Raw genomic sequence first — 18,022 nt, forward strand, 5'->3', positions numbered from 1 at the left:
GAGACAGAGTCTCACTCTGTCACCCAGGCTGGAGTGCAGTGGTGCCATCTCAGCTCACCGCAATCTCCGCCTCCCGGGTACAAGCGATTCTCCTGCCTCAGCCTCCGGAGTAGCTGGAACTACAGGCATGTGCCACCACACCTGGCTAATTTTTTGTATTTTTAGTAGAGATGGGGTTTCACCATGTTAGCCAGGATGGTCTCGAACTCCTGACCTCAAGTGATGCACCTGCCTCGGGCCTCCCAAAGTGCTGGGATTACAGACATGAGCCACCACGCCCGGCCCTAAAAATCATGTCTATGTGCTATAAGCTGTGATAAGCAATCTGTATAAGTAACCTCATACGTATTTTAATATATTCTGATTGGTTTTTAAAATAACAAAGAATTCCAGGCATGGTGGCACACATCTGTAATCCCAGTACTGTGGAAGGCCAAAGCAGGAGTTCAAGACCAACCTGGGCAACACGGGAGACCTTGTCTCTATAAAATATACAAATGAGCCACGCTAAAGATTGCTTGAGCTCAGGAGTTCAAGGCTGCACTGCACTGCAGCCTGGGTGACACAGCAAGAGCCTGCCTCTCTAAAACAAACAAACAAACAAAAAACACCCCCTGTTAATTTATTGGTATTTTTATTAGTTTAGCCTGATATTCACAAACTATGGAGAGGTGACATTTTGGAACGCATTTGTTCTTTGTTGTTTTCTTCTTTTAAACCTTTGCATGTGGTTTACCACATTCTTTGCCGATTAAACATTTTTATATGTGCTTATAAATTTTTTTTTAAGTTTTGCCTATAGTATCTTTCCCATTTATTTATTTATTTATTTAGTAACAGGGTCTCACTGTTACCCAGGCTGGAGTGCAGTGGTACGATCTCGGCTCACTACAACCTCGACCTCCTGGGCTCAAGCGATCCTCCTGCCTCAGTCTCCAGAGTGGCTGGGACTACAGGCGTGCACCACCAGGCTCGGCTAACATGTCTAAATTTTATATGGCCAAAATAAAGTATCCTTATGTGGCAAGAAAAACAACAAAAATATTATATAATTCTCCAGGCTATACTGAGGTCAGTGTTATATCTATTTTACAGAAAACGCAGTTGACAGGTTCAGCAGCTTGGGAAAGAAGAGAAGAACCAGAATTGGGAGCTGGGTATATCCAACTCCAACATTCACCACTTTCAATGTGCCACTCAGTTTCTACGAAAGGCTAATTAATAGTGCCATTCAGGCTGGCGTTTGAGGGAATGAGGGAAAGGTATTTAATTTAATAACACATACTAGACACCTTTCACGGCCATACAAAAGGACCTTCACTCTTGTTATGGTTGCATATTATTCCACTATATCAAGGTTCTACATTCAGTCAGTTATTGTGGGACAATGTGATGATGGCCATATAGAAAGTAACAGAGTTGGAGCCTTAATTTATTCCTTATGCACCATAATAAATGTAAAAGTATCAACGATTAAGGAAAGGATTTTTTTTAATTAAAAAAAAAGGATGGATATTATTAAAATCTTAAAGTGAAGAAGGCATATTCTAAATGGGACATGAAACACAAAAATAATTAAGGTGAAGTCCAATAAACCCGATAATAAAAATTTATCTTAAAAACTTTTATGGCTGGGCGCGGTGGCTTACACTTGTAATCCTAGCACTTTGGGAGGCTGAGGCGGGGTGGATGGCTTGAGTCCAAGAGTTCCAGACCAGCCTGGGCAACATGGCAGAATTCCAATCCTACAAAAATACAAAAATTAGCCAGGCTTGGTGGCAGCCATTTGTAGTACCGGCTACTAGGGAGGCTAAGGTGGGAGGATCACCTGAGCCCAGGAGGTTGAGGCTGCAGTGAGCTGTAATCACGCCACTGCACTCTAGCCTGGGTGACAGAGGTGAGACCCTGGCAAAACAACAACAAAAAAAGCTTTTATTATGGGCCAGGTGCAGTGGCTCATGCCTATACTCCCAGCACTTTGGGAGGCTGGGGCAGGAAGATTGCTTGAGGCCAATAGTTGTAGACCACCCTGGCCAACACCCTGTCTCTATAAATTAAAAACAAACAGCAAAAATTATGTAAAAGAGGCCTGGCGTGGTGGCTCATGCCTGTAATCCCAGCACTTTGGGAGGCTGCGGTGGGTCACTTGAGTTCAGGAGTTCAAGATCAGCCTGGCCAACATGGCAAAACCCTGACTCTACTAAAAATACAAAAATTAGCCGGGCGTGGTAGTAGACACCTGTAATCTCAGCTACTTGGGAGGTTGAAGCAGGAGAATCACTTGAACCTGGGAGGCAGAGGTTGCAGTGAGCAGAGATCACGCCACTGCACTCCACCCTAGGCGACAGAGCAAGACTCCATCTCAAAAAAAAAAAAAAAGTAAAAGAAATAAACTAATTTAAAAAGGAATGAAATGAATGAAAAAGTGGGAAAATATTTCCAGTGCATATTATACTATCCCAAATATACAAGGAGGTCTTACAAATAAATAAGGATGAAAATCTCACTAGAAAAATGGGTAAATCACATGAAAGGCAAAAAGAATAATAAAATGAAAAAATAATATTTAACATCACTGAGGAAAGGAGAATTAAAAGAAGAAGACCCTATATTTTCCCCACCAGTTACCAAAGGGTAAACAGTGTTGGCAAAGGTAAAGAAAAACCGACTTTCTTCAGTCATTTAAAGAAGTTATGTACGCTAGACACTGGGATAGGCCTCGCAGTGAACAAGATGACCAAGTTCTCTGCCCTCAAGTTTATATTTCAGGTGTGGTAGCGATTGGAAAAAGATAAGGGAGGAGAAAATAAACAAGTATTCAGATAGTTATTGTTCACAAAGTACAAACTGGCACCACTTCACTGGAAGGCAATATGGCAGTATCTCCCAAAACGTCGTGCTGGCAATTCTATTTCTAGGTGTGTATCCTAGAGCTATTTTCACTCCCGCTGAAACACAAAGATATACATAGATGTTCATGGATTACTAGAGCACTGGGTTATAACTATGAAAACAATGGAAACAAGCCTAATGTTCCTCAACAGAACAAGCTATACAACAGACATACAATGATCGTAGTATAACCAGTAAAGATCAGATTTTGCTTATTATATTTTTTAATGTACCCACGTGGAAAGACATTGAAGATATTTTGTTTGGGGGAAAAAAAAAAAGTAGCAGGACACAGTGGCTCATACTTATAATCCCAACACTTTAGGAGGCTGAGGAGGGGAAAACTGCTTGAGCCCAAAAGCTCCAGGCTGTGGTGAGCTATGACTGTGTCACCGCACTCCAGCCTGGGCAACAGAGTGAGACTCTGTCTCTAAAACACACAATTTTTTTTTTTTTTTAAAAAAGCAAGTTGAGACCGGGCGCGGTGGCTCACTTTGGGAGGCCAAGGTGGGCGGATCATGAGGTCAGGAGATCGAGACAATCCTGGCTAACACGGTGAAAACCTGTCTCTACTAAAAATACAAAAAACTAAAATTAAAATTAACCAGGCATGGTGGCCAGCGCCTGTAGTCCCAGCTACTCGGGAGGCTGAGGCAGGAAAATGGCGTGAACCTGAGCCGAGATCACGCCACTGTACTCCAGCCTGGGAAACAGAGCGAGACTCTGTCTCAAAATAAAAACAAAAACAAAAAAAAGCAAGTTGTCAAACAGTGAATATAATATGATCCCAATTCTCTTAAAAAGCAAAAGGTACACTTGGGAACATATATAAGGTTATGTGCATGTTTGTCTATGGAAGTAGATATATATGGGTTAAGGTATGACTAAGAAAAATCTGAAAGGCAGGACTATTGCGCATTTTCTAGAGTATATATGGTTTGGCTGTTCTATTTTATAATAAGAATACTTATTTATACTCAGGAATAAATATTTATACTCGGGAATAAAGAATACTACTTTATACTCAGGAAAAAATAAGGGGAAAACATTTTTTTAAGTAATATATTTTAGAGTCATTTGGTTTATTCAGCTTATATTTCCAAACTTCAGGCTAAAATTTAATCTGGAAAGAAAACTTCAGCTATGGAGAAAAGATAATAAACAAAATAACTAATCCTTTGCCTCATTCCTTAAATTCAAAGTCACTGATATAATTGGTAAGAAGGAAAAATATAACTGGCTACTTATTGTTTGCCAGACATTTGTTATTCATGTAACCCACAAAGTGAAACCCACAAAGTGAAACTGTCCTGGTTTCATAAATGAGGAAACTCGGGCTCCAAAGGATCAAGTGATTTCCCTGGAGCAGAAGCTGGTCAAAAAGACAGAACTGCAAATCTGTTTGGTTCTAGGGGCAGGGAAGACAGGACCTTCCCCTGGAGCTCTTATCTCCCTCCCTGGGGTTGCTGTGGGTGGAAAACAGGAGGGTTGGGGTAGGGTAGGAGCAACTGATAATGGATGTTTTTTTTCCTCTCCAAGGAGGCATTTTCTCCCCACTCCATTCCTTCCCCCCGACAAAGCTTCATCCACCCTCCCCCTCAGAACTGCATCAGGAGTACCAAGTGGCAGAGTCCCTGCACCGAAGTGCCTAGCCTAGAATCCTGCCTGCAGGAATTCCAAGAAATATCAGCCAGAAAAAACAGGTGCTTCCCCTTCCAGAACTCCCTTTCTTACTGCATCCCAGTTCAATCACTCCCCTGGCTTTCAAACTTATGTGATATAGGAGGGGAGCCTGATTTCACCTCTCAGCTGGTCATCTGTAAGATGGGAACAACGCATCTTGCGGGAATAGCTCAGAAGAGAATATCAGAAAGTGCTTTCCAAATTCTCAAGTGCTAACAAAGAAGTACCACCCTAAAGCCTGAGGTTCTCACCTACCAGGTAATACAAACCCTCCTTAATATGACAGCTTACGGCATTTAAGAGTTCAGTGCGTTTTGAGATCTTTTATTTCTTTTTTCTCTTTTTTTTTTTTTTTGAGACGGAGTCTCGCTCTGTTGCCCAGGCTGGAGTGCAGTGGTGCAATCTCGGCTCACTGCAAGCTCCGCCTCCCGGGTTCCCGCCATTCTCCTGCCTCAGCCTCCAGAGTAGCTGGGACTACAGGCGCCCGCCACCATGCCCAGCTAATTTTTTGTATTTTTTTCGTAGAGATGGGATTTCACCGTGTTAGCCAGGATGGTCTCGATCTCCTGACCTCGTGATCTACCCGCCTCGGCCTCCCAAAGTGCTGGGATTACAGGCGTGAGCCACCGCGCCCGGCCAAGAGATCTTTATTTCTAAAATGGTATTTCAACACCTTGCACAGGAAATTCTCCTCAGGGTTATGTCCACCATGTGGCTGTACAGCGGGTGAAGAATGAATGGAAAAGTGAAGCAGGCCTTCCCAAAGCTACCGCCGTTCAACTCTAAGAGATGCAGTTCTCAGCTTTAGAGCCAACCCTGTATTAATCTTTGAATTGGGAAAAGAAGGGATAAAAATCAGCAAAAGTTAGCAAAGTCCCAACTCGATGACCTTGTTAACTTCCAAAACAGGACTGGTGAGATGTTTCCTCTTTATTAATAACAATGGGTGACACGTGAGTGCTTGCTATGTGCCCGGCATTTCAGTGGTCTACATGCAATAGCTCATTTTACCCACATAGCAGCACCTACTTTGTAGGGAGTTTACTTCCCCCATCTTACAGGTAAGGAATTGGAGGTAAAGAAAGGTTAACTGACTTGCCCAGATGGTTGCCAGATAGTTTGGCCTAACCAAGACAGGTAGAGTTCTAGGTCAGATATTTGGTCTACCTCTCCAGCCATATCAGTCCTATTTCCCCTTGTGTTTGAAACCCTCGTCATCCTGAACCACTTAGGATTCCTGGGATAGACATTGTGTTCAACTGCACCCCCATGCTTGCCTTTGCACGTGGCTTTTCTCTCTTCTCACCAAGCCACCATCCTCCTCCAACCAACAGGAAATTTTACTCCATGAATGAATGAAAGTAAGCATATTATGAAAATTCATTACTATACTTAAGACTCAAGAGTTGTTTTGATGGAAAATATCAAAGCATTCCCCACCGCAAGTCATTCTTGCAATGTTATTTCTTATCTCAAAGCCAGAAATCCCTACGCAGATTGCCTGGGGTGCTCTCTTCTCTGCTCTCCCGGACTCCTCCTCCTCCACATCCCTTCTCATCCCTCCACACCCTCATCATCCCTTCCCTCAGGCTCCAGCCTTCAGGAAGATCTGTCTACAATGACCTTTGGTCACTGACAAAGAGGAGGTTATCTGGAAGTTTGCAAACCTCTATTCAACTCTCTATCCGCCCCTTGGAAGGACTTTTTCAGAGGAAGAGGACAGACTTCGTTTTTCAAATCATTTTTACCATATCTAAAACCAGCCACTGGGCTTGGCGATAGGACATCCCTATGAAACACACATGTCCAAGCCACATGTCCTCAAGGCATTGGTTTGACACTGCACTGAGAAATGGGCATCCAGTGGTTTAAGTGACTTTTTGATTTACGCCTATAGCATCTTCTCCATGTTTTCAGAGAACTTTAAACACATCATTACAAGGAAGAGGAGAGGACCTGTGATGGCTTCACAAGAATAATGCAATAACTACCATAAAGCCTTATAAACACTTAATAGCAGGCTTTCAAAAACGTCTTGACTGATGTGTCAAAACTACTTTTTAAGAATTTTATCTTGGGAGGCCAAGGCAGGCGGATCAACTGAAGTCAGGAGCTCAAGACCAGCCTGGCCCCCAGTCTCTATTTAAAAATACAAAAATTAGCCCGGTGTGGTAGTGGACACCATCCCAGCTACGCAGGAGGCTGAGGCAGGATAATTGCTTGAACCCGGGAGGCGGAGGTTGCAGTGAGTCGAGATCGTGCCACTGTACTCCAGCCTGGGCAACACAGTGAGACTTTGTCTCAAAAAAAAAGAAAAAGAAAAAAACAAGCCAATTGTATCAATGCCTTTTGGTCATATGATGTAGAATAGGCTACTTAAATGAGGTACGCTGAAAAAGATATCTAGTGCAGCATTACTGATGGGGGGGGGGGATAAAATCACACCTATTTTTAGATTTTCTAAATATTTACAGAGCACCTACTATACTCTCAAGGCACCCACAGCTTAATACTGAGGATACAGGTTGAGCATCCCTAATCCAAAAGCCCCAAACCTGAAACTTTTTGAGTCCTGATGTGACCCCACATGTTGTCCACATGGGTGGCTGGGACCATCTTTTCTGATGACTCAATGGACACAAGCTTTGTTTAATAAACAAAATTATTTAAAATATTGTATAAAATTACCTTCAATGCTATGTGCCTAAAGTATATATGAAACATAAGTGAATTTTGTGTTTAGATGTGGGTCAAAGCCTCAAAACACCTCATTATGGATATGCGAATATCCGAAAATCCAAGAAAATCCAAAATCCAAAATACTTCCAATCCCAAGTATTTAGGAAAAGGGGTATTCTTCAGCCTGTACTTTAAAATTTTAGGGGCCAGGCAGTGGCTCATGCCTGTAATCCCAACACTTTGGGAGGTCAAAGAGGATTGCTTGAGCTCAGAAGTTTGAGACCAGCCTGGGCAACATAGTGGGATCTTGTCTCTAAAAAAAATAGAAAAATTAGCTGGGCATGGTAGCCCATGTTTGTCCCAGCTACTTGAGAGGCTGAGGCAGGAGGACTAATTGTTCTAGGAGGTAGAGGCTGCAGTGAGCCATGACTGTGCCACTGCATTCAGCCTGGGTGAAAGAGTAAGACCCTGTCTCAAAAAAAAAAAAAAAAAAAATTATTTAATCCATGGCTCAGCCCTATAGAACTTCCATTCTATTATGGGAGGCAGACACTAAAACAATTATGTAATTATGTTGTGTATTTTTTCCAGCAGTTATGACAATATTCTGCCCTAAATAACAAAAGGAAATAGTGAAATAACATGTAGACATTTTACATGTTTAGGATACTTTTAATAATAATGGAAAACATTATTACAAGAACAGTATTTAATAAGAGCAAGAAACAACTGCATAAAGCATATAATCTCATCCATTTGTTTTTTTAAGAAAAATTATAGAAGTCTTTTTTTTTTTTTTTTTTTGAGACAGAGTCTCGCTCTATCACCCAAGCTAGAGTGCAGTGCAGTCAGCTCACTGCAACCTCTGCCCTCTGGGTTCAAGCAATTATCCTGCCTCAGCCTCCCAAGTAGCTGGGATTACAGGTGCCCACCATCACATCCAGCTAATTTTTGTATTTTTAGTAAAGATAGGGTTTCATCACGTTGGCCAGGCTGGTCTTGAACTCCTGACCTAAGATGATCCAAGAGCCTCAGCCTCCCAAAGTGCTGGGATTACAGGCATGAGCCACCATACTCAGCCGAGAAGGAAGTCTTAATGGTTGTAACCCTCTGTAAGAATAAATTATTGGGAGTGGCTACAAAGAATAATGAGGCCGGGAGCGGTGGCTCAAGCCTGTATCCCAGCACTTTGGGAGGTGAGACGGGCGGATCACGAGGTCAGGAGATCGAGACCATCCTGGCGAACACGGTGAAACCCCGTCTCTACTAAAAAATATAAAAAACTAGCCGGGCGAGGTGGCGGGCGCCTGTAGTCCCAGCTACTCGGGAGGCTGAGGCAGGAGAATGGCCTAAACCCGGGAGGCGGAGCTTGCAGTGAGCTGAGATCCGCCCACTGCACTCCAGCCTGGGCGACAGAGCGAGACTCCGTCTCAAAAAAAAAAAAAAAAAAAAGAATAACGAAAGGAACCTCTCTGACACAGAAAAACATATTTCTAAGCTACAAAAATTAGTTCAATGAGGAATTCGGCAAGAATATCAGCAGCACAGGACAAGTCTGTGTGTTGCTTGCCTTCCAATTTAGAATATATATATTTTTAATTATACTTAAGTTCTGGGTTACATGTGCAGAATGTGTAGGTTTGTGACGTAGGTATACATGTGCCATGGTGGTTTGCTGCACCCATCAACCCATAACCTACATTAGGTATTTCTCCTAATGCTATCCCTCCTCCCCTTGCCCCCCACCCCCGGACAGGCCCCAGCGTGTGATTTCCCCTCCCTGTGCCCATATACTCTCATTGTTCAACTCCCACTTATGAGTGAGAGCACGTGGAGTTTCGTTTTCTGTTCCTGTGTTAGTTTGCTGAGGATGATGGGTTTTTTAATGTTTCACAAGTGTCCCAGCACTTTGAGAGGCCGAGGTGGAAGGACTGCTTGAGCCCAGGAGTTCAAGACCAGCCTGGGAAACATCATCTGGGAAACCCCATCTCTACCAAAATTACAAAAATTAGCCTGGTGTGGTGGCACATGCCTGTAGTCCCAGCTACTCAGGAGGCTGAGGCGGGAGGATTCCTTGAGCCCGGGAGGCAGAGGCTGCAGTGAGCTGAGATGGAGCCACTGCACTCCAGCCTGGGTGACAGAACCAGACCCTGTCTCAAAAAAAAAAAAAAAAAAAAAGCCAACAAAAAATGTTTCAGAATTGATGTTTTTAAATTTGTGAGATAAAGGTAGGAAAAGTCGGGCAATAACTAGAAAATAAACAAACTCAGATCTTCATATCACATCATAAATTCCAAATGCATTTCAGTAAGTGTTAAAATTTAGACACCTCTCAATGAAATTCAGAAAACTACTCAGCTAAGTGATTTTGGGATAAGCAGGCATTTCCTTTTAAGCATAAAAGAAAAGTTTATTTTCAAAGAATGAAAGATTTGACTATAGACATTTAAAATCAATTTCTACAGAAAAAAAATCACAACATATACCTTACACCATAAATATAGTTATCACACAATAAAAGTTAAATGGCCTGCAACCATCAGAGAAAAATACTTGAAAAAATGGCAGCTAAAAGGTTGGTATTCTTCATAAATAGTATGCTCTTATCCGTAAGACATAAACACCCAAACAGAGAAATGTGCAAAGGACAGGAATATAACAAACAAATTAAGAAGATCAATAAATGTATTTCAAAATATCTAACTGCATTAACAATCACAGAAATGCTAATTTAAGGCCAGGGTGGTGGTGGTACACACCTTTAATCCCAGCTACTCAGGAAGCTGAGGAGGGAGGATGACTTGAGCTCAGAAATTTGAGTCCAGCCTGGGAAACCAAGCCAGACCCGAGCTCAAAAAAGAAAAGAAATGCTAGTTTAGTATTAAATTCCATGTGTCACTAATCAGATGATAAAAAACAATAACCAATATTGGAAAAGAGACAATAAAATGTATACTGCTGGCTGGCACATAAATTGGTACATTCTTCTGAGAAGGCAATTTGGTGATACGCATCAAAAGCCTCAATGTTCAAACCCTTTGATCCAGAAATTCTACCTCTTAAGTATTTATTTTTAAAATACATAAATAATCAACATTTCACAGGAAGATTTATATACAAGGATGTTATTCATCATTGCAGTATTTAAATTCTAACTGGAAACTAAGTGGCCATAAAAGGAAACAGGTTAAAGTCATAGAAATATACAATGTAACACTATGCAGTCATTACAAAAATGTAAGTCCTCAAATCATTTTCAATGACATGAGAAGGCTGACAAATATAGTAAATGAAAAAAAGGATAAATGTCTGTAGCAGAAAGATATACACACAAACATGTAGAAATAAGGTTAGCAGTGGTTTCTGGTGAAATTGGAGGGGATTTTAATTTTGTTTTAATTTTCTTCCTTTTGCTTTTCCAAATTATTCAAACTTTCTATAAAGTAGATTATTTCAATAACCTACAAAATATAATTTTAAAAATATCTAAATATACCAAATTAACATAAGATGATGAGACCACAGGGGTAACTCCTTTTTCTCTCTTTTAACTGATCTATGAGAGGATCAACTTTTAAAACTTTTTTTTTTTTTTTTGAGGCTGAGTCTCGCTCTGTGCCCCAGGCTGGAGTGCAGTGGCGCAATCTTGGCTCACTGCAAGCTCCGGCTCCCAGGTTCACGCCATTCTCCTGCCTCAGCCTCCTGAGTAGCTGGACTACAGGCACCCGCCACCGCGCCCGGTTAATTTTTTGTATTTTTGGTAGAGACGGGGTTTCACCGTGTTAGCCAGGATGGTCTCGATCTCCTGACCTCGTGATCCACCAGTCTCGCCTCCCAAAGTGCTGGGATTACAGGCGTGAGCCACTGCGCCCGGCCTAAAACTCTTTTTAAAAAAACCTAGTAGGCCGGGCACGGTGGCTCTCACGCCTGTAATCCCAGCATTTTGGGAGGCTGAGGCAGGTGGATCACCTGAGATCAGGAGTTTGAAACCAGCCTGGCCAACATGGTGAAACACCATCTCTACTAAAAATACAAAAATTAGCCGGGTGTGGTGGCGCATACCTGTAATCCCAGCTACTTGGGAGGCTGAAGCAGGAGAATCACTTGAACCGGGGAGGCGGAGGTTGCAGTGAGTTGAGATCGTGTCATCGCACTCCAGCCTGGGAGACAGAGCAAGACTCTGTCTCAAAAAAAAAAAAAGGAGTTGGAAGGGGTGAAGGAAAGGTAAGGAACTCAGCTAATGGCCTTACCAACTACAGCAGGGGCCAGGGCATGGACAGACACCCAATATCTTGGTCCAGGAGCAAGACCTCAGACCTTGGACCCACTCCTCAGCACCACAGGACGTAGCCAACAAGAAGAACCACATCAAAGCTCAACGGATGCTATAAACAACTCATTTTTCCCTGCTAAATTTAAGCAAAGAAAAAAAAAAGAGGCCCAAAGAGGAAAGAAAGTGCTTAAAGGTGCGTAACCAGTTGGTAGCACTTGACCTTCCATGAAAGTGAAAGGCATAGAGCAGAAACCTTTCCACACAACAGCACACACGCACACTCGGCCACACCACCCACCAACCATGGCCACCGTCCGCTGCAGATGGTGCACAGGTCTCAGGGCCTGAGCAGGAAGCTCTAGAGCTGAGGGAGTTCAGCTGAGCAAGACCCACTGAGGCCAGCAGAGCTGCCCCCGCGGATACAGCATCACCTTCCACGGCGGCCCCTCCACAATGAGAATGGGTACCTCTACTCAGAGGGAGACAGACCGAGCCAGCGGCTGCTTCTGAGCTAGTTTCTTGGCCCAGAAGCTGGCAAGTTCAGCAGTAAGCAGAGAGCCCGATGACCACGTTGGACTTCCGCCCTGGCTGGCTCCCCAAATTGAGGAATCAAAGTTCGCAGAGAGGAAGCTGCACATGTAAGACAAATTGCTACGACACTGCAGCTCCCCTGCAATTCCCTGTGACCCCACAGAAACCAGCGTTCCTCTGCTCGTCTGCTCTGCCCATTGAAAGTAGAGGGGTATCACACCAGTCAGGGGTAGAGCAGAGACACAGTCCTTTGCTCATCCTTGCTGGATGCCTGGGTGGGTGGCCAGAACTGTTTCATGTCTGGGGCACACACACAATAGAAGATAAAGTAGAAGGTGACAAATCCACATAACGCCAGGGTGGTCATGAGATGACCCAGAAAGAAAGTGCAAAAAACGCATACTCATAATCATGATAGAATCAAAAAACACCATCCATCAGGACACTCGCCCACGTGTTCTGAAAAAGGGAACCAGCAACTGAACAACCACTATCATTCCAGGCACCTCACAGACCTTCGTTCTTCTAACTCCGCAAAATTATACTTCTTGTTTTACCCACGAAAACACTGAGGCTCAGAGAAAAAGAAGAGGCATCTCCAAGTCACAGAGCCAGGAAGTGCCAGAGTTGGAATTCAAACTCCAAAGCCCATTTCTCTCAGGACATGGTGAGGGAACTTGTCTCCATTGCCAGAGGGCTTTTGTCTAGCACGGATGGAACCCTGCTCCGGTGCTGCGTAGGACACAGGCCAGCCGTCCCACCACTGCCAGGTGCGGCTCCAGGACCTGGGATGCTGACCGTACTCAGTCTATGCCTTCAAAGGACATGATCATGGTCACAATAAAGAGTCACAACATATCCAGGTGCAGTGGCTTAGGCCTACAATCCCAGCACTTTGGGAGGCCCAGGCAGGTGGATCACTTGAGCCCAGGAGTTTGAGACCAGTCTGGGCAACATGGTGAGACCCCCTGCAGCTCTACAAAAAAATTTAAAAATTAGCTGGGCATGGTGGCCTACACCTGTGATCCCAGCTACTCGGGAAGTTGAGGTGGGAGAGTCACTCGGGTTGAGGAGGTCAAGGTTGCTGTGAGCCATGATCATGCCACTTCATGCCAGCCTGGGCCACAGAGCAAGACCCTGTCTCAAAAAGAGAAGGGGAGAGGAGGGGAGGGGAAGGAAGGGAGGCAGTAATAATGCTACCAGTCTCTGAGCATTTCCTCCATGGAGGGGCTCCAGGAGGAATGCAGAGTGCTACCCTGTTACCCACGTAAGGTATCTGATGTTTCCATTTTTCAGATGAGGACACTGGGGCTGGAGGGGTCACGCAGCTGGGAAGTGGAACCTGAACCTGCACCTGTTCTCTTTCCCGAGCCCCACCTCACCCACCGTAACAAAGTCACAAGGCCCAAGTGGGCCTTTCACATCAACTCCCCACTGCTTCCGGGTTCCACTGGGCCCGGGCCTCTGGTCACTACCTTGGTTGAGGTAGGTCAGCGTCTCTTCATGCAGCTTCACGGCTGGGGACGTGGCAGCACACAACACGTACTGCAGGGGTGGCAGGCGGGCCTCGTTTTCAGGGGACAGCTGGGGCTCCTCCTGCTTGAAGATGGGCAGAGCGAGCACATCACTGCAACACACAGGAAGCAGAGGTCAGGAACAGAGCCCCAGGGGGCTCCTGCAGAGCCAGGGCTGGAGAGACGACGCAGACCACCAGGACCCAGGGCGACACAGCATGCACATCGCACGCAGGCTGCACTCCTGCAACCCTTGCACACTCCAGATGCTTTAAAACAGAGGAACCCACTCCTTCATGACTCTAATTTCACTCAATGACCCCCCAAAACACTGATTCAATCAGCCCACCAAGGAGGTAAAAGGGCAAAGTTCCATTTATTTGGTTTCTATCCACAAGCGATCACTCATAAGGTTTCACTTTTAGAATAAAAATCTACACAAACGTTTTCATTTTTTAATCAACAATTCCATTAACTAGCCACTTCTCATAGCAATACAAGCCTGTCCTCCAGGTTCTGTAAACTATGCAAATGAACACACCACTTCCTTCCCTCCCTGAGTACCCAGGTTGAGACATTCCTCCATCCCTTCTAAAGAGAGGACAACCGGACACTGTTTTCAGGGTCATTCTAATCTGTCCAAAAGGCAAACAGGAAGGAAGGAAGGACCTTGGCTTCACGTCTGTGTGTGTATGGTTTTTTTTCTTTTGGGGGGGGCGGCAGGGTGGGGGGTGGTGGACGGAGTTTCACTCTTGTTGTCCAGGCTGGAGTGCAGTGGCACAATCTCGGCTCACTGCAACGTCCACCTCCCAGGTTCAAGCCTCCCGAGTAGCTGGGATTACAGGCATGAGCCACCACGCCTGGCTAATTTTTGTATTTTCAGTAGAGATGGGGTTTCACCATGTTGGTCAGGCTAGTCGTGAACTCCTGACCTCAGGTGATCCACCCGCCTTGGCCTCCCAAAGTACAAGGATTACAGGTGTGAGCCACCGTGCCCGGCCCAGTCCGTTTTCTTATCCAAGTGGGAAATCTTGAAATCCTTGCTTTAAGTTTCTCTTCCTCCACCTCTTAACAAAACTCCCCACATTTAAAAAAAAAAAATGAAGTCATCATCCTGCGACTTAGTGAGGAACTTGTTTCTGGATGTATTTTTTAGGCCAGGCACGGTGGCTCATGCCGGAAATCCCAGTACTTTGTGACACAGAGGTGAGAAGACTGCTTGAAGCCAGGGGTTTGAGACCAGTCTGGGCAACATAGTGAGACCCCACCATCTCTTAAAAAAAAAAAAAAAAGGAAAAAGAAACAAAAAACCTAGCATTTTTAAAATGCCCTTACAAAGGACAAAGAATTCCTTGAGAACATGAATGACCTACAGGCAGGCAAGGCTTGTTTAAGGCCTCTAAATTATGAGCAGCACAGAAACAGGTGCCAAAAAAGTACCAATGCTCTTATCTTGATAACCCTCTTCCCTTCGTGGGTCCCTGACTAGGAATCCAATTACCTAACCCCACTTGTCTGTATAAACAGAGTCACTGGTACAATCTGTTCCTCGCACATCATAAACCAGCGTCTCTACAACACAAACCCAGCACACACTCTATCAACATCTAATCAATTTTCAGAAGAAAAAGCCTGGCATTGAGCACACACCTGGAAAACCTGCCCTGTGTGGGCCTCCCCTGTCACTATCCACTACTGAAAAATAAGGGTGCAAGGCCATCTCGGCTTCCCCCACAGGGCGTCTTCCTTTTGTGAGGGCAGGGCACGCTCCCAGCCCGGGTGGTTCTCTAGGAACACTGGGGATTGCATAATTTCATGTTTGCCCAGACCATGTCAAGTTAATAATCCATGGACTGCTGCCTTTAAATTTTTTAAAAAGGGGCGGGAGGGCGGAGGAAGTTAAGAACCATCGCTCAACAGTAACTTGTTTCAAGCCTGGCATCCTTATTTGCCAAGGAATAAAAGTCACGAGAACATCAAACAGAAAAGGGGAAGGGAGTAAAGGCCTCTACCCTGGTGAGGTCAGACAGCTTGCAGAAGTTCTGCCAAGTGACGAGATGACCAAAAATAAAATACAAAAAACGCAAGGAAAAGGACAAGACCCTCCCTCTCTATAGAGTCAGGGGAACCAAGGACATATGCACAAACCCCCACCTGGGCCCTCACTGAGGGAAAAACTCCCAGCTTCCAAGAAGTGAAATAAAAAAAAGAGCATGGACTTCTTTATCCACAGTCCCCCGATGACCCCAGAAGCCAATATGGCTTTACAGCACCACCCACTCCCAATGCTCACCCTCCTCCTTTCACCAAATCCTAAAAGGTATCTGAGCTACTCGGGACAAATTTCCATCTTGGTAGCAGACGTCAGAACTGTACCTCCCAGGCAAGGGACAACTGTTCCCTAATGGGGTGATGACATTGCGGGTATCTAGAAGTTTTAAGTACACTCACCTTCAACTCAGGGTCACCTTGAAACTCATTGTTAAGATATGGCAACATACTTAATGGCTGCAAATTAAAATTCAGGCAAAGCTACAACTAAAACTTCAGTAAAAATGTATTCCATTGTAGCATTTCTTGTAAGTGAATGGACACTTAATCTGTGGGTGATTAACATCTCCTCCTGGGCTTCCAACATCCCCCAGAGCAGCTTCCGTCTGGTGACATCACCGTGGTCTGCCGGGTGGCTGCCAGCCTTTAAGGCTCCAGACCTTTGCCATCTCCAACTACTTTGGCCCATGAATAAAAACAGCAGATACGTCCGCTAAACCCAATCATTCCCCCGCCTCCAGGAAAAGGGGACGTCTTCAGGGAGGGCAAATACCTACCAGCAGCCAGGAATTACAAATAACGTTTTGAGAACTAAGTGGGAACTTCTTGGGGCCAAAACTAGCACTAAATGTAGCTCTGGTATGGGGACTGTCAATGCCTGTGACTCCTTCGGCCTCATAATTCATTTTCCCTGAGCCCATATCAAACGCCTTTTGGGTTAAATTAGGCACATTTCATAAACTGTGACTAGGATGGAAATAAGGACAGGCTAAAGCTGGTTCAGGCGAGTTCACAAAGTGAAATGACTGCCCATTAGTCCCGGCCAGCGGCAGAACAGGGAAAAACAATCCTCCGGCAGACAGGGCACACGGGGTCCTACTGCTAAGAGGGGGTTGTGGGGAACCGTGCAAAACACGCAGGACTTACTCTCCCCTCCGAAGGGCACTACTCAAATCCCTGCAGAAGAAGAAAGATTTCCATCATGGGCAATAACCACGCGGGCCTCGGGCGAACACGCGCAAGACTACCGCGGGGAGCGGGGCGGCCTGCCCCTCCGAGCGCGCCGCCCCAGGCCGCCGCCCGCACCTGGTCCGACCAAGGGCACTGCAGAGGGCGCAAGGCTGGGAGAGGGGCCCCGGCGGAGACGGGCAAAGAGCAGGGGACGAACTTCCCCGGGCCGGGCACCAGGTTGCTGGCAGGAAGTTTCCTCTACTCCGATACGCGCGGGGAGAGGAGGGCCGCGGGAGGTGGATGGGCCAGGGGAGGCGGCGGGCCGGCAGGTGCGCGCCCTGCACCCTCTCCGCCGTCGGGGAGGAGCCCTCGCAGGCATAGGGTTCTGCGCGCCCGCCTCCCCGGAGGGCCCCCAACTCCGCACGTCGGGTCCCGCCGGCGTCCGTCTGTCAGTCCCTAGGCGGGACGCTGGGCGGGTCTCTCGGTCCCCAGAGGGCGGACAGCAGGGAGGCCAGGACCCAGCAGGGGCGCCCTCTCTCCGCCCCTGGACGTGCAACGGCGCCCGGCCCGCCCCGAGCCCCGCGGAGACGGCGTGCGGCCCTTACCGCAGGTAGCTGCCGGAGTTGTGCTGGTTGTAGTGCTCGGGCTGCGTGTGCCAGAAGAGCATGGCTGGAGCTCCCAGCGCGCCCACCTGGGCGCGGCAGCGAGCACAGACGCGGGCCGCGCGGAGCTCCCACCGACTGCTTCGCGCTCCGAACCCGTGGTGCCGGCCGGCTGGGCGCATTTATGGGCGGCCCAGGGGCGGGACCGCGGCGGGACCCGCCCCCTAGGAACCTCGGCCGGGAGGAAGGCTCCCCACGGCCGCCGCACCTGGCCGACACGCGCGCGTGCCTTTCCGGCGAACGAGCGCGCCTCCGGGGCGGCCAGACCACAGGGACCTAGGGCCGGCTGGGCGCTCTCCCCCAACCCCCGATGTGGGGCTCAGGTGACCCTTGCCGCCGCCAACCTGCCCCACGCGGCCCCTTTACCCTCTGCTCCCCACTCTACGCCCAAGGCCAGTCTCCAGAGCGGCTCCTAGATATCCAGCCTAGGCTCTCTCTGTCTCCTTTCCTTGTTCTTGTTTTTTCATAGCACTTCAGACGCTCTGAAATCATGGCTTTTTTTTTTTTTTTTTTTTTTTTTGAGACAGGGTCTCACTCTGCCACCCAGGCTGGAGTGCAGTGGCGCG

General features: G+C 46.4%; 1 protein-coding gene across 1 annotated transcript in view; it reads right to left on the reverse strand.

The window, feature by feature from the left end:
• LOC112617148 (transcription factor CP2-like protein 1) overlaps window positions 1–17,553 on the reverse strand; it is a 69,597-nt gene extending 52,044 nt beyond the window's left edge. Inside the window, exons 1-2 of the mRNA XM_025373884.1 lie at window positions 17,400–17,553; window positions 13,534–13,685 (exon numbers count right to left, since the gene is read on the reverse strand). Of these exons, the coding sequence (XP_025229669.1) occupies window positions 13,534–13,685; window positions 17,400–17,461 (214 nt within the window). The 5' untranslated portion in view covers window positions 17,462–17,553. The remainder of the gene's footprint in view (window positions 1–13,533; window positions 13,686–17,399) is intronic.
• Between the last annotated feature and the right edge of the window lie 469 nt (window positions 17,554–18,022).

Source organism: Theropithecus gelada, unplaced genomic scaffold (assembly GCF_003255815.1).
Source record: "Theropithecus gelada isolate Dixy unplaced genomic scaffold, Tgel_1.0 HiC_scaffold_15884, whole genome shotgun sequence".
Taxonomy (NCBI): domain Eukaryota; kingdom Metazoa; phylum Chordata; class Mammalia; order Primates; family Cercopithecidae; genus Theropithecus; species Theropithecus gelada.